The 23,219-nt window shown below is 39.8% G+C and overlaps 1 protein-coding gene across 2 annotated transcripts in view; it reads left to right on the top strand.

Moving 5' to 3' along the window:
• astn2 (astrotactin 2) overlaps positions 1 to 23,219 on the top strand; it is a 382,265-nt gene that overhangs the window by 277,202 nt on the left and 81,844 nt on the right. For both annotated transcript variants that reach the window (XM_084745505.1, XM_084745506.1), the window contains exon 14: positions 22,347 to 22,471. In XM_084745505.1, coding sequence (XP_084601631.1) covers positions 22,347 to 22,471 — 125 coding nt within the window. The remainder of the gene's footprint in view (positions 1 to 22,346; positions 22,472 to 23,219) is intronic.

The raw sequence follows: 23,219 nt of genomic DNA on the forward strand, positions 1-23,219 counted from the left end.
GAAGCCTGTCTGAAGGCCCGGGAACTGGAGCAGTCTCTGACTCGGCTGCAGCGTTACTTCCAGGCACTGCAGTGTTTGCAGCCTGGCCGCGCCTCGGCTGCTGTGGAGGTCTGGGAGCTTTAGCGCGATCATGACGCTCTCTGACCCGCGGATCTGCAGCTGTGCACCATGTTTTCATGCTAGATCATACTATCTTCTTCTTCTGCTGCTCAATTCCAATTGTTCCTTTCGCCTTCGAGTTACAAATTTTTGTCAGATGATGCGTCACAATGTCCCTTACCGCCTCACAGAGAAATCAGCAATTGCCGGAATATCTCATCATTGGTGGGGAACTAGTTAAATTAGGAAAAAAACAAATAGAAATAATTGAAATTGAAATAAAATTCATTACATTATTTCAATGCACTTAAAATCATTGTTTAATTTGATGACCTTGCTGCTCTGGCATTTGGCCTTTCCCCTAAAATGGTGAATTTCCAGCCCTGTTCTGTTTCAAATCAGTTCAAATAAGCACTCTGCAAAGGCATACGCATCAAATACTCATATGATAATACTGCATATGTTGGATTAATGTCAGTCATAATTACCTTCAGTCACTAAGTGCCATATGCACATGGTCTGTAGTGGATTGATACATTTAATTGCTTTAAAACTAGATTATATATGGCAATGTAATGTGGCTGTTAACAAAACAAATTACTGCTACTTCAGGCTGCAACACATTGCTAATTCACGGACATTTGCTGATTCATTTTTATGCTTGAAGGTCACTTTACTAACACTACTCAAGCTGTTAAAACAGTATATTTCAGCTCTCTGGAGTGGCTCTGATGGGAGTTTTCCGTAGCTGAGATAACCCTTAATGATGTCATCAGTGTTATCTTACACTGAGAGTCTATACATATTTTATAGGAAGCCTGCGTTACAAACTGGGGTCGTGGCATTTTAAAGATGTAGGTGTTTACTCGGTTGGGAAGGTCTATTGCGAAGATGCTATCGAGTTGCATTATGGAAAGTGAAGTTCCACCTGTATGCATCCTGTATCTGGATATAATCTGGAAGGAGAAAAGCCTGTTAATGCACACAAAGAGTATTGCAATAGGAATTCTTGGATGGACCAGACCACATCTGGAGGTAGTTGGATCTCAGCCAGGTGTAAATGTATTCTGTACAGTTTGGCCACATTCTAGATAGCATCTTCCTATTATCTCCAGCCAGCCTCAGGAAAAGCTACAGACAACCCCTTCCTCGGAAAAGTAAAAGCTATACCTCTACATCACAAGAAATCTTATTAAAGGGCTAGTTCAGATTATTTGAAATAGGGTTCAAGTACTTATCGGTAGTCGGTGTATTATCTATAGTAGAAGACAGTCAGTTCACCCAGTTTGGAGAAGCAGCAAGAATATCAGGATTAAGCAATGTACTGCTGTGGACAGGGTCAGCAGCAGAATGTGTTTTAGAAAAAGGTCCACCTAAAAAATCAGTTTAAGTGTGCACTAGATTTAGAATATTTTCACTGCTTAACTTTGCCATCAGACAGCCTTTTCCAACAGGAAAATATTGGTATATAAGCCAAATTCTGCTCTCTACAAATCAACCAAACTCTAATCTGTTTTTTTTTCATGCAATTCTATGAATTCAGTGTTTTAAAAAGATAGTTTGGATTTACCAAAGCCATGCAATAACACAAACAATGACAACGGCAGACGGCCGACCCCTGTACTCTGCAGGGTAAAATTACTTATTTTGCATATATAGTTTGGTTGGATTAGAGAGTGATATTTGGCTTACATATTGGCAGTTTCTTGGTGGTTAGAAGTGGTGGTTCTGAGTTTTTCTTTAGGTGGACCTTTTCCCACATGGCTTAAATATCTTTTGCTGCCAACCCTGTCCGGCACAGTTCCTTACTTAGCTTCAGTAAGTACATCATACAACTTCACTTCAAATAACTATCCCTTTAAGACCAAAATGTTTATGCAAAGCCTCATGTTCAGATACTGTGCAGTCACATATTCAGATACAGACTCTGAGCCTTGAGTCAGGTCCGTTGCACTGACTTTATTCAACTTTATTCTTTATTTGAATTCCCGTTTGCTCTAACTTCATAGCTAATTTGAAATGCATTGCTAAATTGCTTTAATAGGGTGTTTACATTCCTATTGGATACGTTTTCATCCTTTCTATGTGTTTTGCTGACAAAAATCTTGATTTTCCTGGATGCTGTCTTCCTCAGAAGGCTTAGTTGTTTGTTTTTTAAATGCAACACTTGTGTGTTGCCCTGTGCACCTGCGAGCCTTGTGGCATTTCTGTCAGGTGGAACATGTAAGTGAGTGTTGTCCTTGATCTACTGTGGGTTGGATTGCACCTTATTTGTACGTCACTTTGGACTGAAGCGTCTGCCAAACGTAGAAATATAAATGTAAAATAGTTAAGCCTTGATGAATTCATTTACAGACCTGGGTATTTACAAATGTTAACAGCGAACTTTAACAGAAAATGTGTCTTTTTCTCATATACTGAAGCAGCTGACTTTCTTGAAAGTTTGGTTTTTATTCCCAGATTGACGCCTTTGCAGAATTTAGCAAATAAGATGCACGTGTAAGAGGCGGCCTCAAAGCCTCACTGATTCCTCCATCTTTGCGACTTAGTAGACATAAGGTGAGCACGTTTGGGAGATTGCGGAGGCTTTGCGTGTGTGTGCTCAGACATTCGAGTGGGTTTGTGTTTACCTTTGTGTGGGTTTGTGTTTGCTGCTGTGAGTCAGCTCACATGCATACGTGAGCGTGTTCGTTCCTGAGGCAGCCGCACTCTCTGCTCAATAACTCACATGGCCAGGCAGGACCTAATAGACCCCAGCCTAATATCAGCTAATGTCAGAGAGGCTTATAGCTGACTACCTGCTGTTTGACTGGAGAGAGGGAGAGGCAAAGAGGTGGATTGGTAGAGGCAGCGATAAGGGTTGAGAAGGAAAATGAATGGTAAAATAAATGGAAAGAGAAAAGGCTAAATCAAAAGAGCAACGCTGAGCAAAAGTTAGAGAGCGAGACATGAGGAAAGAGTAAGTGTGAGAGAAATGCAAAAGAGGAAAAAACAGATAGCGATGCACCAAATGAGGCTTTTTATAAGTGTATCGGACTGTGAGGCAGTAGTCAGACACTGCACACATGTACTGTAGTTGAACCATACAGGAGAGTAAATGTATGGAAGGTGTATGCAGCTTCAAGCGCAGCTTCAAGGAGAGTCGGTGTATCAAAACTCCTTTCACATCTTTATATAACATCAAATGACAATGTTTCAAGCTATGATGGGTCTTATCCCTTACATTGACAGCATATTAGTTTAGCAGATTGCCTGCAGTCTTTTGGTATTTCTCTCAAAACAAATCATTTGTTTTTCAGTGCAAATACATGTGATACAGCAAGGACTGCATGGAGATAAATCTAGGTCTCTTTATTGTTTCTATCGATAATTTCATGAGCGTTTCAAATTAGCTTACAGAAACACAATTTCTAGACATTCTGATAACAGAATGAGGTGAGACTGACTTTTTTTTTTTACATGCAAGCTCATTCCATCACATATATTTTTGAAAAAGCTTTAGTCAAGAATCAGAATCAGGTCGCTTTGATATCTCGGTCTCATTTAATATAGTCAGAGAAAAGAAAATACGTGCAGTCTAGAATCTTAAAAGACAATAAATTTACTAGAAAAACCACTGAATACTGAAATATATCTGTTTAAACATGAAAGGAGGTGCAAGTGTTTAAAATGAAGAGGATGGATTGTACAAAACACAGAATAAGGAGCCTGCAAATATAGATAGTGCAAAGAATGTAAGAATATGCGCTATAAAGATTAGTGTTAATGTAATGGGTCAATTTAGATATGGAGGGTTTATGTTAATGTAAGTCCATGTGCGGGATAAGAGTCAGTGCCAGTCGGGGTCTCAGGCCTTCTTGATGAGTAGGAATGCATCTGAATCTGAATACATTATTTTGGAAAACACAAATAATGCAGTGGAAACAGACATTTCTTCTATCTGAAGTTGCAAAAAAAAAAGGTTGCATCTATTTAATTAATCACTGATTTAATTTAAGGATGATTCCCTTCAACTGAGGGATATTTTTCATACTTGTATATCTTAACTGTAGAGTTTCTATTTCCAGCGCAAAACAGGGGAGGCAGTGGGCTTCAGACAGTTTGAGGATGTATTATTAAAGCGTATGAATATTAAATCATCTCAGTCAGGTCAGAAAATAAAATATTTGCAGATTTAACAAGATTTCCAGGATATACCATCGCCCACTTCTGGTCTCCCATCAGAATACAGATACAGAGACACATCATTTTCTCAGTTGATACAGATACAGATAATGACGTCTCTGTGCGCCCGTACTGATGAGGCCAACTCAGCCATTTGTCTGAGGTGGGAGGGGTCAGCCAGTCTTTCTTTTTTCAGTATAAACACATCCATTATGTTTTTTTAGATGATCTATTTTTTTAGATGGCAGAAATGAAATGGAGCTCTATGGCCTCCTGAGCAAATCTTGGGACGTCACTGCGATTTAATAAACCAAATCTGATTGTTCCAGAACTTCCTGTCGTCATACAAAAAGACCCCGTATCATAAGGCACAAGGTGGTCAAATCAGAGCAACCCTTTTATCAGCGTAGTTTGTCCCTGGACGTCACTCTGAAAGGCAATTACAGGAGTGGGTCCTGCACACAGTGCAACTTTACTACTCCTCGTAGGGAGCAGAGGTGTTTTCTGAAGTGTTTCGTAAGCCATTGCTGTTTCTGTGTCATTTGCACCAGTGTTTGCCACCTGTGGTTCTGAAGTGGTCGAGTCTTGTTCAACTAAAGGGCTAATTCATCATTAAAATGGAAGTGTATTTTTATTGATTACACACCCTCTTCACTTAGAGTCTTTGCAATTCACTGGAGAATTTGACACCGCAGTCAATTTATCCCGTGCATATTTTTTCTCTGAAACCTTCACCTTTACAAAGTTCTAAATTTTCTGTTTCACATAAATTATGCTTCGGGAGCACCCGGAGACAAGGACAATGATTTTGTATATTTAATTAGCTAAGCTGGTGATGCTGTTGTGCACTCGTGCTCGACTGATAAAATCACTTGCATGTGCAGCAGCCAGTGAATCGATAGTAGACTGGAGGGTGAAAAATGAGAATATGCAGCATGAAGCATTGAGCCCTCAGCCTCAGAATGTGATGGAGTCGCCTCACAGGGGGCAGCTAACAATGCCAGTCCTCCAAAATGGCTTCAGCTGCCTCCCGCTTCCACTTAAGGAAAACCCACACGGAGTAATTTGCGAACCAGGGCTAAATCCTGAATTAGTGGCTCGATGTTTTTAGTATTGATTAATGAGCTACTGCTACAGCGGTGAACTGCAGGGTGGCGGCACTTGTAATTTTGTATCCCCTCTGGAGTACTATCTGTCTTAACTCTTCCCCTTCCCCATCCCTCTCTCCCCATCACTCTGCCCTGCTTTCCCAAGATTGTTGCCTTATGCTGTAAATTTACCATTCATAAATTATTCATAAGTATCAATTCGTAAATAGACGGCAGCTTCGAGCCATTTTCAGTTTTATTCAACTGTAAGAAGTTTGCTACATTGAGTATTCGCCCACACTCACCTCTGCAAGGCCATACTATAAAGCAGTTAATTACCACTTCTGTGATGTGATTTCCTGAGCCTGCCTTTCAAGATGGGAACTACAAAAAACACCTCTACTTCAGTTAGTCATATCACGTTGACAGACAGAATACCAGATAACATAATAACATTTAATCACGCCTTCATGTCAGTCATATCACTCCGTAATTACACTGTAAAATAAAAGAACACAAAGGCGGCCTCGCTGTCTCGGCCCATTACTGACGATCAAATACAAGATGATAGGACTGAAGGAAATTTTTAATGAGACTCTTAAATGTCTTTTGTGCATCTTTTATGTATCAAGATGGCAGAAAATATCCCAGGCCTTGATGGAAAGTGGTCTTTGTTTCGGAAGACGAAGGATGTTGGACTTAGTGATGGATGTGTGCAGCTCTTACACAAAGATACACCCTCACACACTTGCTTAAGTAAACCAACGCAAAAATAAATACATGTGCATCAAGGTCTCCTGTCAAAGTTTCTTTTATGCTCGTTTTAACAGGCAAAGACTCGCTGTTGTGAGTTTCCCAGCCTAAAATCATCATTCTGACAGCGTAAAATTTGAAGAGACAGTTTATTCTATTGTTGGCAGCAGTTGAAGGAGTGTGAATAAGAATGTCATTGCACTGTTATAACCATGTCCTGACATCTGTCGTGAACATGAAAGATTCTTTAAGAACATTTATGGCTGTTGTCATTATTCGATCAGTTATGTCACATTTAAGGGAAAGTTGACATTGTTTGACGTGCAATAATCGCCATGCCAGTATTGACATCTATCTGAGTCTGGCTGGACTTGAGATCCCAGCTGGACTGGGACAGAGACAAGCCTCTGATGGTGGCCAGTTTGACATGAGGGAATACAGTACTGAGGTGGTTTTCTTGCTAGGTTTGGCTTTATGACAAGTCCAAATGGTAAGACTCTACTTCCAGGAGAAGTTTCATGGCATCATACAGAAACATTTCACCACTAGAAGGAGCTCGCATACCACTTAAGATAAACATAAAACTAAATAGTTTATTTAAGTTTTATAATGTCAGGTTGTCATCAGAAAGAAAGTGACAAGTTATGTTGTCTTGGTCAATGTCAAGTTGTCGTAACAAGCACTTTCTTTTTTCAGGATAAATGTCAAGTTGTCATAACAAAGACATTTTCGTCTTTGTTATTGTCAAGCTGTCACATCAAATATATCTCAAACATTGTTAGAAATGACGGAATGACAGTTAATGACTAACAGTCAGAGATGATGTTCATTATAAGTGTCATGACATGTTTATGACAATGTAATGACAGTTTTAAACTGTCACCGACAATAGAATAAACATATGCACACCCCCTCAAATTAAGTGTTACCCAATTGTCAAAAGACGGAAATTGATAATTTGTTGATGACAACAGTCATAAACATTCAGAAAGACTCCTTCACTTTTGTGACAGTCGTCATGACATGGTTATGACAGTGTAATCACTGTCTGATCATGGCACATCCCTTCAAATAAAGTGTTACCCTACTGTCTTCATCAACGATATTGAAAATAGATTATTTGTCTTTTGACCGCCTGTTAAGTTGTCTCTCTTGTCAAAATAGAAGATGGTCAAACTGCTCTGCCTAGATTGTTGTGCCAAGCAGGAAAAGATAACCTCCCTTTTGTCCTCGATCAAATTCCCGCAAGTGCTGCTCCGCTTTTAAGGTGATGACATGAAAGTCTGCCAGAAGCAGATTTTTTTAACTGCTGGTTCGGGTTCATCTGTGCTGTCTCTGTGTGAGTGACTAAGAGAAAGAAGGCGACGGACGGAGAGAGACAGAAGTTTGTTAGGACAGAAAGACACAAATGTGGGGGTTTAGAGAAAGTGGGAAAGTGTAAGCGGAATAATAAAAAGTAGAGAAGCAAATGGCTCTAATCAGTTCCACAACTAGCTGGCCTGCATGCCCCCTCACTCTGCATTACCAAGCTTCATCTCTATGGTAATGCTCCCGGCCACCAGAGTTCATTTCCACAATTTCCTAAGGCAGGCCAACAGAGATATCAGCGCACAAAAAAAAATGTCTATGCTCACTCACGTTGTGTTTCAATTGTATGCACGACCCAAGGGAATAAAAGTTAGGTTGAGTGGTTTGTGTTTGTGCGAGTGTGTCTAAAGGGGAGAAAGAATGACAAAAACAATGAGTAATGTAATATTGTACAACAAGAAGAAACACTTGTAACACTTTCATATCATCCTACTCAGTGTGTCTCTGTATTCCTGCACCAAGGCATATTTTAAAACCTAATTTTTAAAACTTTTCTGTCTGAATTATCCTGCATTCATGTGGTGTCGGATTAATTGGGAAAATTCACATGAACACCTGCCCAACTTTTTATAACTTTTTGTTAATTCATGCGCATGTTGTAATAAGTACTTGCCGTCCACAGATTTACTTAGACTTGTTAGAAAAATAATCTATTAGCAATATTTTAGTGGTTTAATTCAGTCTCAAACTTTTCAAGTCACGACCCACCAGAGGAGGTCGCAACCTTTTTAAACAGGGTTGGGAGGGACACTTTAAAAATCTGTTCTACAATCTACTATACAATTACTGATTGCCTGCTTAAAATTAAACAGTAACCTAATCAAAATATGGTACAAATGAATTACCTAATATAATGTTTTATGATTGTTGTAGGTTTATTAATTGTGAGTCCAGTATTGTCTGCTTTATCTGTTTTTGCCCACACACCATCCTGGTCAACAGCATCACCACCTATAGTCCCAGAATATTTTATAGTAGTAGTTTTAGTAGTAGTATTGACAGGTTAGCTTTCTAACTGGATTTCTGTGTAGCTAATATTAGAGGTTGGTCTGTATAGCTAATGTTACCACTTGTTCTGTGTAACTCATGTTAGCAGGCGGCTTGAATGGCAACAAATAGGCAACTCTAAGATGAGCTAGTTTCATTCAAGAGTGGTGCTGTGAGACTCCTGAAGTGCACTCTTTATTTTGAAGTTTTTGAAGTTTTTAAAATTCTAATACTGCTAAAAATCCCCATTCCTACTAAATGCATCTGTAATCTGATTGTGTATTTTTTTTATTTGTAACTGTAATGGACTACGTTACCTTTTTTTTGTATCCAAATTCTGTAATCCCCTTACATGTAATCCATTACTCCCCAAGCCTGTGTACACATGAAAGGTACCAAACTCTATACTGGATGATGTAATGTAATTACTTTTGGTGAGTGTTTGTTAGTGTTCAGAACGTTGTAGTTTATGTTGGTAATTGTCATTTGTGTGCTGGTTTATAGTTTGAACTATTAATGAGGTGGCTAACTAATGTTGCTAAGCGATGCTTCCTGGCTCTCATTCCATGCTGTTTGCCACAATATGGAGGAGCGAGTTCCCAACTCAGGAAGTGGGACTATCCGAGGAGCACATGAATGCAGCATTAGATTCATTAATGGCCATTGATTTTGATTGGCCGGGCAGCGTCCTGCTACTTATAAAGTAATCAATTGTCTACCGTGAAGCTCACATATGGACATGATCTCTTGTGTACACATACACAAACTCGACAGTGTGCCCTCCATCAGAGGCTGTTTCATTGACAGCATCGTCTCCTGAGCCTAATCAACATTGGCCATGAAAAGTCACCAGATCTCCTCCTCCTCCCACTGGAATCATTTATCAGCCGAGCCGTGGGTGCAGCTATAATAAGAGACTGTAACACAAGTCTCAAGGTAAACATCTCTGATTGTTTTATTACACCACGAATTAGCCTGTTTTCAGATGCTGTCCTTTAATAACTATTTAATCCATCATCAGGGTGCCTGTGCCCTGGGTGACACCGAGTGCTTCATCTTTGTTATGAGTCCTCCGACAGGCCCCACTCGCACCAAGCGTTTATTCAAATAACAGATATTACAGCTATTAAGCATATTACATGCAATTTGATCGGCTACACATCCCCAGCTCTCATAAATCTTTGATTGCGCAGTCCAACAAATTGGTGGATAGCTCTCAAGGGCAAGTGTGGCAACAGCTTCAAAGTGACGGTGGGGAAACGACCACTGGAGAGCCAGGTGGATTGATAATGTGATAGGACGCATTAAATGTTTAATTAAGGGATTATATGACATAGTATATAACTCAGCTAATATTCATTTCATAGTGCATATAAATATCTTACATTTAACTTTCCCTTCTTCCATTAAAGAATCTGTTCACTCAAATTGCACCTAAAACAGTTTTATATAGGGGCTACCTCTTGGGTCCACCAAAAGCGATAGCAGGTTGTGGGTATTACTGTAGGGGAGACCAGGGGAAATTGTAACGTACTTTGCCCATGCTCGGTCTGATTCTCTCTCTGTCTGTGGAACAGAATTAACAAAAAAATTATTTTGAGGTATTTAGGTTACTTTTTGGATGTACTATATTTTTCTTCTGATGTCTACGGATTCAAACTTACATCAGTTTTATTTCTAGGTTGCTGATTAAAATTTTACATGAACCAACTATGCTAATAGAAGTGTTGCCAGCTAGCAAATGCCTGCAAAATCAGGGATAACAGTGTTACAATTGCCCCTACACACATTTGACAATTTTTTAATGTAAAATTACTTTTAACTCAATTCAAATAATTAATATTTAGTTATCACAAGAATACTTATCATTATTATTATTATTATTATTATTATTATTATTATTATTATGACAGATTGTAAAACTCTGACTCCTTGCATTAAATTAAATGTTATAGTATATAGTGAAAATATATCAAATATATTATTGATTAATGCACATATATGTGTTTCTTATATCAAAAGATGACTAATGTCAACCAAATCTATAAATAATTCAGTAATTTTATGTGTGCTGCAGCAGCTGGCTATAAAATGTAAACAAAATTTATTGAAATATTGACATTATTAAACAGCCTGTGTATTCCACACTGCCAGTTGGCCTTTGCATGATGCTGCATAACAATAACTTTGGATTCAGACTTAAGTGAGCTTTCTAGCCTCTGTTGAGCTCTGCAGTGCCATTTTTTTTTACATGTTGTGTATATTTGCTGGTAGAGACAACAGTTTTGAACAAGGCCCTTTTTCTTTTGTCTGTGCTGCCTTTTGTTGCACGCTTCTCTTTCAAACGCTGGGTAATTATCCCAGTTAGGGATAAATCCAAACAGCATGGCAGCCATAGAAATTACAAACAAGCTGTGTCACGCTGGATGTCAAATTTTCTGTTGGTTGTTTTCGAGCTCTCTTGTGTTATGTGGAAGGAGAGGATTTGGAGGAGATCACTGATGCACTGATGAAGGCTCACCACATGACCAGAACGGGTATTACCCACTCGCAGCTGTTTAGAAGTATATTAAAAACACTTTTCTTTTCTTTTTTTGGTTTGTTTTTATAACATCCTGGGAGATGTAGCGAGAAATGTAGCATTGCTTTTCTCATAATTGTTCATTTCATTTTAAATATGTAGGCAAATTAGGGAACCAGCCTTTGCCAGCATCATTTTACACTTTTTTAATTTGTTTTCTTTTACTTCCAGTCACATGTCAAACACAGGAACAAGAATAATTGCAGGCTGCCTCTATAAGACATTTTTGACAATAAAAGATCAGCATCGCTCAGAAAAACATGTCTTTTGTCAAGCCAGAAAGGCATTATCTCCTTCTATATTTCAGGCATTTGCAGACTTCCCCTCTACTGGTCTTCATGCATCCACTCAGACACCCTCAGCTTACCCAGAATGCTGCAGCCCCAATCGTCTTCAGCCTCCATAAATCCTTCAAAATAAACCCCCTCCTATCTGCGCTGCACTGGCACCCAGTGGCCGATCACGTGCAGTTCAAAACACTGATGTTAGCCAACAAGGCTACCAAGGGCACGGCACCCCCACCCCAATATCTCCAGATCATGACTCAACCCCACAGAGTCACGCTCAGCTTCTGCTTCGCTGTCCCTCCCCTTCTCTGTGGTAAACTCTGCCCTGTCCTGACTCCTCAGCCCCGCCTCGGGTCGGACTCTCTCGGCTCCTCTGGCGCCCCAGTGGAGAAGCAATCTTTCCGTCAGAGTCCCAACTGTAATCACTTTCTACCTGACACATCCTGAGAACGCCCTGCCTCACCTCTGAACTCCAGCTCTGTGCACAACCTGTCTTCTCATATCCTGCAACCCTGTCACAAACACACACATTAAACACACACATTAGCGTGGCATTTGCTGTTCTTGTTACTGTGTTATTTCATTATTAAACCTGCACCTGTTTATTAGCTCAACATAATTGCTTAGGAATTAAAATTTCTTGCGGTTAATGGTTCAACATTTTGTTTACACTCTCCAACAAACTATGCTTTGCACAGTTTTGTGCAGTCCCACACCATTTTTTTTCCCTTCGAGTCCGACAGAGCAAAAACAAGTGAGCCCAGCACACAAAGTGCAATAACATGACCACAGAGAAACGCTGATGTTCCTTGACTCATCCCAGTCCTCACACTAGTAGTTTCTCCTTTGGCACAGAGAAAGAGCAGCCTCTAGTGGTGAAGATTATGATTGTGTCTTTTCTCCTTCAGTTATTTATTCATCATTACAGAAAGTGCAGACTCTTTGATTTCACACTGGCTCGCAGTATCATAACTTCTGCGTCCCGATGTTATTCTATAAAGGGTCATTAAAGTGTGGCAGGGTGCAGCTCAGTGCCGGATCATTTGGCAAGATTGTGTTAACAGAGCATGACTATTAAGAAGCAATAGGCTGACATCCAAATTTGGATGAGGAAATATATTTTATTTTATTTATACTTTATTTAACCAAAAAGATCCCATTAAGATACAATATCTCTTCTGGCAGGGAGTCAAGATGGGCAAAATTAAAGCTGTTATATACAAGCAACACACAACAAACAGATGTAAAACATACATCACAAAAACAAACCAAAACACCAGCAATTGCCAACTCCTATCTGCTATAAAATGCTATTAAGTTTTAATAATTAGCAATAGCTTTGGGGATTTTTTCATATAAACCATATCATCATTCTGGTTGCTTATGTCAACCTTACTCTCAGTTGGTCTTTAATGTTTCTGTGGAGTTTCTGCTTGGGGTTGCAGATGTTCTGTTTCGTCATATTTTCAGAGTTTTGGCTACCGTTCCTGTAATTTGCAAGAAGATCTTACTTCCAATCTTAATTGCCAGGATACGGTGTTATGTGGACACATCACAACGCAGCTTAGCAGCACATTTCTTCAGGCAATGTGCAAAAATTCAGTTTAACCACCTCCAGTTTAACTCCCCCCTTCATACCATACATTCATTTTATGTCATTTTTCCCCCCATAGAATGGCTATACATCATCGAAAGCTGGGAACCTCAAGATTAATTTAAGAAGCAGCTCAGCATTCTGTCAAGTTTTTCTGTAGTAAAGTTGTCGTAAACGTGTTTTCTTCACATTTTTAAACTTTGAAACATTATGATTGAAGTCTACTGCATAAGTCTACTGTATAATATCCATAACCTTTTTTTGACCACTCAAGAATTGATACAAATGGTCAAAAAACACTCCATATGACCACATTAAGACACCAAAATCTTGAGGAACATCATAGAAAAATTCAACCTTTGGCATTTTTGAGATTTGTGCAAGAATTACATTTTTCAGTGATTGGATGGGAGCGTTTCTGTTCTGGCGTTTGCCTCAGAGACCCCTTCATTGTCAATACACCTATGAAAGCCATGCATCCTCTGAATGTGTTTTTTTTTTTTTTTGAAGTTTCGTGAGGCTGTAATTATCCTAGAGGTCACAATAGATCATTTTATCCAGTGAAGTTTCAAGAAATGGTCCCGCTACATTGAAAGTGTGACTAATATCACCACGTATGAATACAATGCTAAAAAGTTGGAACGCAGTTCCAGTACTGTTCAGGGATCCCAGTATGCAGAAATACTGAAATAGAAAAAGGTAAAATAACTCATTTATGCTGCATGCAAAAAAAAATGCATGCTGTTGCCCAAAAGTGCAGGGGATTAGCATAAAGTGAAAATCACCATGCCAGTTTTTCACTCACCAAGATTTAGCCCAACTTTAGCGCGCTATTTAGGCAACTTTCCATCAAATTAGCACGATCATGCTACAACCAATGAAAGAGTCATGACGTTTCCCTGAGAGTTGAAGAGACTTAACATGATTATCTGCTGTAAACTCTTTAATTGGAAGTGAAGACAAACATGAACACTGAAATTATCCTCCAAACTGTTTTCTGTGAAAGTCTATTCCGTTTTAAAGAGCAATTCACCTTGTTCAGCTTTGACTTAAGAAGGTTACACGTGCCCAATTAGCAGCTGCACCGGACCAGACACTCTGATAATCAGAATATAGCCTTTGTAAGCTTGGCACCGAGGATTTGTATGTATATTCGATACTCATTTCCTCGGGGGAATTAGGGAGTCATTGTTAGTGCTTGCATCAGTCCACAAAAGCAGCTTCTAAATGAGAGGAAAAGAGCATCCTGCATGGCTTACAGTTTGCTGAAACAATTTGCTCATTGTTAGGGGAGCTGTTCGAAACCCAGGATGCTCAGTCATCTCTGGGAACTATGGATTCACATGTAATTCGTTTGCTGAAGTGATGGGCTGGCTGTCTCACAATCGTTTCTAAAAAATTCTGCATGCAGGAGTGCGTCTTTCAAACCTGCAGAGTGGGCCTACAGTAGTGACAAAATATTTCCTCGAAATGCTGCTTTTGTAACTGTGCTTTCAGCTTTCCAACGTGTTTATCCCAAAAGCTTATTACTAGTATTTTGGCTCCTGGTAGGTGTGTTAGCCTCCTAGTTGGCAGATGAGTCAGAATAAAAACACCCTATTTGAAGGGGTGTACACAAGACTGTCATTACCATCTTATGATACCTGTCCTTAACATGAAGGAGACTTTAGGAATGTTTATGACTATTGTCATTAACTGCTAGTTGGTGAATTATGTCATTTTTAATGTCAGTGTGGAGTTAAAGTTTAAAGTAAAGTGGTACCTTTTAGATGTGTCATAAATATGTAATTAAATGTTATAAGGCCAGTTTTTAGAACATAGTGCAGTATCAGTTGATAATGTGAAGTTGTCATAACAAAGACATCTCAAACTATGTCATGATTGCCCTAATGACACTTAATGAAAACACTCATAAACATTCATAAAGGCTCCTTAATGTTCATGTTAGGTGTCTTATGCACTCTTGCAAGTTGTAACAACAAAGATATTGTAAGGATTTTGTTTTCTTGGTTAACATCAAGTTGTCATAACACAGACATTATCGGCTTGATTCATGTCAAGTTGTAATAAGAATGACTACATTGCATTAAAAATGACACTTACTGACAGCAGTCAGCCATTACAGGGTTATGACAGTGTAATGACAGTCTTATGCTCACCCCTTCAAATGAAGTGTTACCTAAATTTTTGAATTGTGTGGAGGAAGATGTGACAGAAATAAATGAAGGAGCCCAGCGGTGAATTTGATTTTCCAATAGAAGCCACGATTTTAAAAGGCACCATTAGCTCGCATTGTTGTCAGGATGAGTTTTGGAGTTGTGGATAATGAACTGAGATGTTGTGAAATGTCGGAGCAGTTAAGACGTAGTGAGTGTGGTTTAATGTGTCTGATCAGCGCCGCGATGTGCGGACGAGGTTTCCACGCGGACGGAAACAGCACAAGAACCAATTACCTCAGACAATGTTTAGATAAGTACCACTCAATATCAGTTACACAGTCACAAACTCAGATAAACACTCACTCAGACATATGCGTGAACACCTGTTCTCACACAAGTGACTTGTAGCCTTCATGCCCATTATGAACGCAGATACACACTCAAACACACACGCAGAGAGGCACAAAAACATTTTTCTAAATTGACTTGTGGATGGCTCTCATCTGTGCCTATCACCAGAATGCCTGTGATTTGGGAGGAGGGAGCAGGTGTAGCTGGGAGAGTGAATAAAGAGATGGAAGGACTAAGAGATGCGGAGGGAAAAGCGGAGACGGTTGCCGCTGGGGACCAGGCTGAGCAAACAGCGGACATTTGTTACAGAGATACTGACATCTATGCTTGGCTGGGGAAAAAAAAGTGCATCCAAGACCTGAGCTTCAGTATACTTTAATAATCAAACATATCTGTACTGTGCTTGAATTGAAATAGTACACACAGAGGGCAGGAAGACGCATGAAGAATGATAGAAAGGAGAAACAACAGTGAGCTTTAATATATATGCATGGGCCGGTGTTGAATATTTGTATTCATCCCGCCAGATGTAATTTGTAAAGCTTCTGTTTTGGAGACTCTCATTCAAATGGGAAGAGTTTGCCACTTGTACACTCGAGGAGGATAGGAAGCCTGTTTGGCCAGGAGGGAGCCCAGCAGTGTCCACTGCCTTTAATGAACACACATGGGTACTGAATGAAACATGAGTAAATACGCAAGTTTTCCAGCAAGTCCAGACTCGCATGTGGTGGACCCAAGTGGTGTGTGTGAGGTTGTTAAGTGTGGTAAGGCTGTGTAGGAGGGTGTGTGTAAGTGGAATGTGTGATTCCTAAACAAGCTTGGTTGGAAAAAAAAATAATAATGGGCTGGCTGCTTGGAATGAGTATAGAATAAACCTGGAGTTGGTCTTAGTAGAGGAGCTAAAAAAATATAAAACCTCATAATTGGAGTCCTGGATAAAGTTGTTACTCTTGATGAATTTCAGCCACCTGGCAGCATTTACACTATAAAGTCCATAAAAGTTCAAGTTCAGGTTCAGACTCAAGGTCCATTTTTACATGTCATAATAGAAAAAGAAGAGGTCTAATTAAAAGTATAATAAGGACTGCATTTGGGGGGCAGTTGCAGGGCCTTGGTATGTGCCGTTTTACCGTCACACTGCCGTGAATTACAGGGACGCTAGAACAGAGTGTGGCCGTCATTAAAGAATAGTTTGACATTTTGGGAAATATGCTTATTTGCTTTCTTCTGGAGAATTAAATGAGGAGGAAATAGTTAGGCTGGCTCTGTACGACAGTAACAAAAGAAGCCCAGCAGCACCTCTGCAGCTTTCCACAACAATTTGCAGTTTTACAAGGGGGTAAGGGACTAGGCTTTCCTCGGCAAGGAACAGAAACGCTGCTGGGTGCCTGGGTAGCCATCAGAGGCAAGAAAAAAATGTGATTGCACTTATTAAACAAGTCAGATATAACAGGTTTCCCCCTTTTTCCAGTCTTTTGGCTTCTTTGGCTGCTGGCTCTACCTCTACATAAAATGTACAATATGTAAGTTCTGCTTCTAGGGGTCTCTCTCACATAAAACATTAACAAAAGATGAAGTCTGATGAGGTTGTGAAGCAGCATGGAATCATGGGAGTTGTTTTCTTCATTGTTAAACCACAGACACATCTGATGAAAATCTATCTGACATGAAATCATGTTCACAGATGACGTAAAGTGTACATTCGTGATACATTTGGTCAAGTACACCAACTTCCTTCCTCACTCTGATGTACACAATGTATCCCATGTTTTACCACAAGTTATAGCAACTAGCAGCTAGCAGGAAATGCACTCTTACATTAAATAAATTATGGATTTCTTTGGGTTTTACCATTGTTGGAAATATTTGGAATAATGTAAGTAAACAGCTCAACAAAATATGTAACATAACTAGCATTTTTAGACATTTTAATATGGAAATGTTACATATTATAGCTTTAAGCTGACAGATCTGTACTTTACTACAACAAATTAAAATGTCTACCGTGAAAAAGGACTGTTATGTTTAGAAAATACTGTATTTTGAACTGAAATACAAGCCTATATATTCAGGCTAGTGGCAAAACTCTTAAATCTTTGTCACTTTATTTGTGTTTGTCTTTCCTTATGAGTGTGCTAGCCTCAGAGTCAGAATAAAAATACTTTATTTGAAAGGGTGTGCATAACACTGTCGTTACACTGTTATAACCATGGTACAATACCTGTCCTGAACATGACAGAGTCATTAGGAATGTTTATGACTGTTGTCATTTGGTCAGTTATGTCATTTTTAATGTAAATGTGACATTGTTTGAGATATCTTTGCGATGATAACTTGATATTAATCAAGACAAACATGTCTGATGATCTTGACATTATCAAACTTAAAGAAACTGTCTGACTGTTGTAATTTCTGTCTCTCAGAAATTACAACAGTCTGTTATCAAATGGTTTGGTTATGCTGCATTTTTATTGGCCAGTAGTTCATACTTTTAGATGAAATGTAAAATTGTATATTTGCATCAGTCAAATATCCCGTCAGTAACTTTCTAAAAGATGTTGAGGACATTTTGAATTGTAGGAAGAACACAGGTGTTTCTAATAATATTGACAATGACTGTCAAGTCTTAGCCACAACCATCTGACAGATACACAATACCAAGATCCTAGAACTGAACCAATTAAATGGAATGCAGCCATCATTCATTTTATGATTTGCACTTGTGCTCTTCCTACTGTGACATGCCAAAATGTCCTCAATGAAAAGGCTCATTACTGAAAACACATTGTAGGTTAAGGTTGAATGTCCATGTCCAGCAAATGTTTTGTTTCACAGATGATTAATTTAATTCAGCTGGTTTAATATAGTACACAATAAATCCAGCTGGAAAGGCAGATTCACACCGCTGGCTGGTCTTCTCCAGACCTTTACTCACAGCAGACGTTCTGGCTTATCTTTGCAGGAAAGCAGGTGCAACTAATAATGATAAATAATGGTGGCTCCATTTATTCCGTTTAAGTGTCAGTAAGCAATATCAGCGGGCCAGCAAACACATTAATTCTGTTGCCAGGTCTGCCGCTCGTTAAGTTTAAGCTCGTTAGGCCAAGTCAATCTTGTCAGTTTAACAAATGTCATTTTGTCGCTTCAAGGTGAGATAAATTAGCCGTGGCCATGTAACCGCTAAACCATATTGTTACCATTTGTGTGCGAGAAATTATCTTTCTTTCTTGAAAGACGAGCTCATCTTGTTAACCGCATTGGTATGTTTGGGTCGTAGTGGTACAGATGAATGTCTCCTCCTCTAATGAGCTGTCTGCAGAATAGATGCTTCAAGCCCATTTTCTGCAACACACATGGAAACAAACACGGTCTAAGGGACTGTGGTCCACATAAACAGAAATCTTCGGGATTGACACTTTGACTGTTCTGAATTTGCTTCCTCACCACTTAACCTCTGCGAAAAGGGACAGACGCTGCAGCAATCTATGCTTGCCTTGGACGTTTTTCCCTCAAGGGCAGAAGAAGAAGAAAGAGAAGGTTAAGGACAGTTAAAGATTTAAAGTGCACTCAGGTACCGCAAAGACCTGAGGCACTCGGCTTTACTTTTCTTTTTTTTTTTATCCTCCAAATACAGTCAGTTTTCAGTTTTGTTTTTAAGCACATCTGCAGCGAACTACTGTACACTCTTAGATAAAAAGGTGCTGACTAGAACCATGTCAGGAGGAGAACCCCTCTTTTGCTCCTGGTAGATCCTTTTCAAAGGTTCCATTTCAGAGACCTTTCCCTGAAACCTGACATAAAGGGTTAGCCCCTCTAGACCCTTTTCCGCTAAATTAGCTTTGGTTCTTGAACCATGTTCTGTTTAAGATTCTTAAGATTCTAAATAAGTTAAGAACTGGAAAAGTTGGTTCCCATCTGAAACCAAAAAGTAGCAGGAGTTCCTTGGGAACCAAAGTGGCCGTGTCATATTCTATAGGTTGTTGAGTGTTCTTGCGACAACTACAGTGTTTTTGCTCAAAACTTGCTCACTGAATAGCCCTAAGGTTCCTGAACAGAACCAGTTCAAGAACCAGAGCTTATTTGGTGGTAAAAGGCCCAGTGAGAGGATTCCACTGAGAACCCTTGTTTTCCAGTGGTTTCATCTAGAACCCACTCAGAGGGTTTTAGGGAGAATACCATGTTTTTTTGTCAAGAACCCAGCCATAGGTCTCAACCAAGAACTCTTTTATATTCCAAGAGTTTCTCAAGAACCCAGCCAGGGGAATCTACTGAGAACCTTTTTATATTATGGTACAAAGAACCAGAGTTCTTCAAGGATTTCAGCAATCCTTGAAGAACTCTTTCTTCCAAAAAACATTCATGGGTTGATATGGGTTCTTCATTGAACTCTTAAAAAAGGGGTTCTGTAGAAGCCAATGTTTCTAGGCAGAACTTCAGGAAGAACCCCTTTGGAAGGTTTATTTCCAAGAGTATATGAGATATAGTACATGATATATAGTATGTATTTTAACCCTACAATGTGAATAGGCCTTGTGAGTAAAGTGGCAGGGTGTCAAGGACAGTCCACATCTGGGTTTGAAAATCCATAAAGCCACGTATCATCTTGGTCCACACACAACTCGAAAAGGTTCCCTGAGCCTCAGTGTGAAGCTGGATGATTTAATTTAGCAATCAATATGTTTTCTGTGAGCATAAGCCACGGTAATCTTTTTACAGCACCTCTTCTCTCTCCTCTCTCCTCTCATCCTCTGCCCTTGAGTCAATCCTTCCACCCCTTCCATTGTAACTCCGGGGCTGTGATTGCGTCTAACAGGCTTTTGTGGTTAGAGGAAGCAAAAAGAGAGAGACAGAAAGAGAGGAACAGGATGAAAAATTGATATCAAGAAGAGGGAAGTTGCCCCCCCCCTACACACACACCCATCCCCTTACTTTCCCCCTCCTCTCCAGTCTCTATGGCACAAGGTCTGTGCTCTGAGACTTGGTCCCATAAAAGTGGATTATGGGAATTGCTGCTGCTTGCCATGCTCTCAGAATGCAGCAAGACAACTCATCTTTTTGACAGGAAATGAACTGCAGCTGCTTCGGTTCAACCAGAACGATCTATCTGCTGAACAAAAACAGAGGGGAATGTACACTATCTCTCTGCTTGTAGGACTGCAGCTATTTATTTTGCAAGCGATTTGTCCACTGTGATATCGCGCAGAGGTGCAAATAGATGGAAGCGTGAAAAAGACTGGTTTAGAGCTAATGTTCCTTTCAAACAGATCAGTTCCATATACATTTATGGGTGTTCTTTGTTATGGCACAGTATGTGGGTCTTCCTCTTCTACACCTCTTCTCTCATTACCATCCTTTCTTGTACTTATCGTCTCCAGCAGAGGGGAAGAGAGAGATTGCAGGGGGTCTGTCTTATCTTTGGCTACAGCTCTCAAACTGGAAGACATGACTGGTTTCGTTATTGGGCCGCCAAGCATCAAACACACACATATTCACGTTTTGGCCCTGCACCCATGTCATTGGAACGCTTTGATTCGGTCACTCGCGGATGGAACAAATCACCGTGATGATAAGGCATGAAACAACATCAACTGTACCTTTAATGTGTTCAAAAGTTCAGTATTTTCCTAGTAATTACACAAAAAACGATGAACCCACTGTGGCACCTTCACGTTACCTGTGTGAGGCAGAGCAGACGAAATATGTCAGAGCATAAAACATTAGCATAGAGAAACTTGCAAGACAGAAAAACAATGAAGTCTCCACATCCCTGTCTCTGAATGATTCAGGAGGCCAGCAGGTGGACAGGGGCACGGGAACATGTTGGGCTTGTAGATTTTTTTTCTGAAGTGTTGTTGTTGTTGAGATGTTTTCATGGAGTTCAGGATCTGTAGCTGCATCCTTGACTGTTAAACACCACCTCTGGATAAAGTAGAGGTGTGATACTTGGTAGTCGCTATGAGTTGTTACCTTTTGGTAGAAACAAACACTGGATAATTTCCTTTTAAATACTTGGAATACTTGGAAATTAGTGTAGGTATTTTAGCTGCTTTTGTTTACATCTCTGAAGATTCAAAGACATCGTGTTTCAACAGTTATTCCCAATTTCAATGTTAAATCTGTCGCAGTTATCATCATAAACTGCATAAATGCAGCGCGAGAATGGAAAGTTTGGAAAGTGTAGCAACTGTAACTTAGGGTCAAATGTGATGGCACTTCTCAAAATTTTGACAAGTTTTACAAAATCATTCAGATCAATTCAGATCAGTCTATAATAAAAATAATCATTAGTATCAGACCTTTACAAAACAGGTAAAAATGAGCTTCACCTAACCGACTGCAACAGTAAAATCCTACATTTATATTAATGCATGAATAATATAACTCGTGTAATACTGTAAGAGTCACAGGGAACATTTCTGCAGTGAGTACTTTTACCTTTGACACTTACATCTGTACATGTGACAGTACGTTTTCCTGATTATACATGCTAAATGTATTATATGGAGTTCTTAACTGGTTATGAAACGGTCTCAATTTAATACCGATGCCTTTGTGTGACCTATATAAGCAAACGAGGTCATCACCGAGAAGATCGGCTATTTCTATATATTGATTCTCAATGCCTGCCACCAGGTCGGATTCTCCTCGAAATCGGTTGAAACGGTTTGAGGCATGCAGACCAGAGGAGCCTGTTTCCATTTTCCCACGTATGCAAAGTTACAGTGAGTTGTGTGGTAGCCAGTAAAAAAGAAGCAGGAGGAAATTTTTCTTTAGATAATTTGATTTTGATGTGATGCTTGTGGTTATTGCGGTGGAAACACTACCGCTTTTGTCCACATGGGCCTCCAAAATCAACAAAATATGTTAATTCCTTGTAGCTGCTCTTAATACTTTCTTTCTTTCTTTCTTGCTCAGGGACAACAACTTCATTAAGGACTTTCCCCAGCTAGCCGATGGTCTCATGGTCATCCCGTTGCCGGTAGAGGAGCAGTGTCGAGGGGTGCTGTCGGAGCCCCTTCCCAACCTGCAGCTCCTCACAGGTGAGGGTGTGCGAGTTTTGGATCGTGGCCTTGTCTTTTCTTGTCTGTCTCTCCCGCTGAGAGTAATGGACAAATAGATGCGATTCATTGCATTTTTCAGTGGCAGCTCTATTATCTCTCTGTGATCCATGCGTGGTCAATTACAAAATTAATTCAGAACTGATTTGCAGCCAATATGACTTATTGAACAACACGCCTGTGAATAAAAGCCCAGTAATGTTTTGGTTCTGAGCCCATTTTAAAGGGCTAGTTTGGAATATCTGAAGCAGGGTTTTACTCGTTAGTACAACTAGATAGTCATTGTATTATCCACAGTAGATGGGGATCAGCATGCACTCAGTCAGGAGAAGCAGAGGTCAGCAGGGTCAGCTGCAAGAAGATCCACCTAAACAAATCAATTTCTGTCTGTCTTAAGAATATTTTTATTCATCAGACAGCTGTGCAGAAAAGATGCACAAGGTTCTTGTTGCTGAAATCCAGAATCCAAGATCATTTGAAAAGAAATGGGCTGTGCCATTGTGCTGTTAAAACCCAAACCCCATTTTAAAAATGCTATCAGTGACACAAAATATTATGTAAACGCAGGCCCACACACATGCTCGTGTTCTAGACCTTGTAAACTCTCACACTTAACCTCCCTTTTCATCCTTTTATCCTTTTCCTGCCTGTTCCACCCCATCTTGTGGGGGACAGAGTCACTTAGACATTTGGCTTGAAATCTCCACCTCTGCTCCCTAATCCCTCCATT

The sequence above is a fragment of the Lutjanus erythropterus genome, chromosome 20 (genome assembly GCF_056507025.1).
Source record: "Lutjanus erythropterus isolate fLutEry1 chromosome 20, fLutEry1.hap2, whole genome shotgun sequence".
Lineage (NCBI taxonomy): Eukaryota > Metazoa > Chordata > Actinopteri > Lutjaniformes > Lutjanidae > Lutjanus > Lutjanus erythropterus.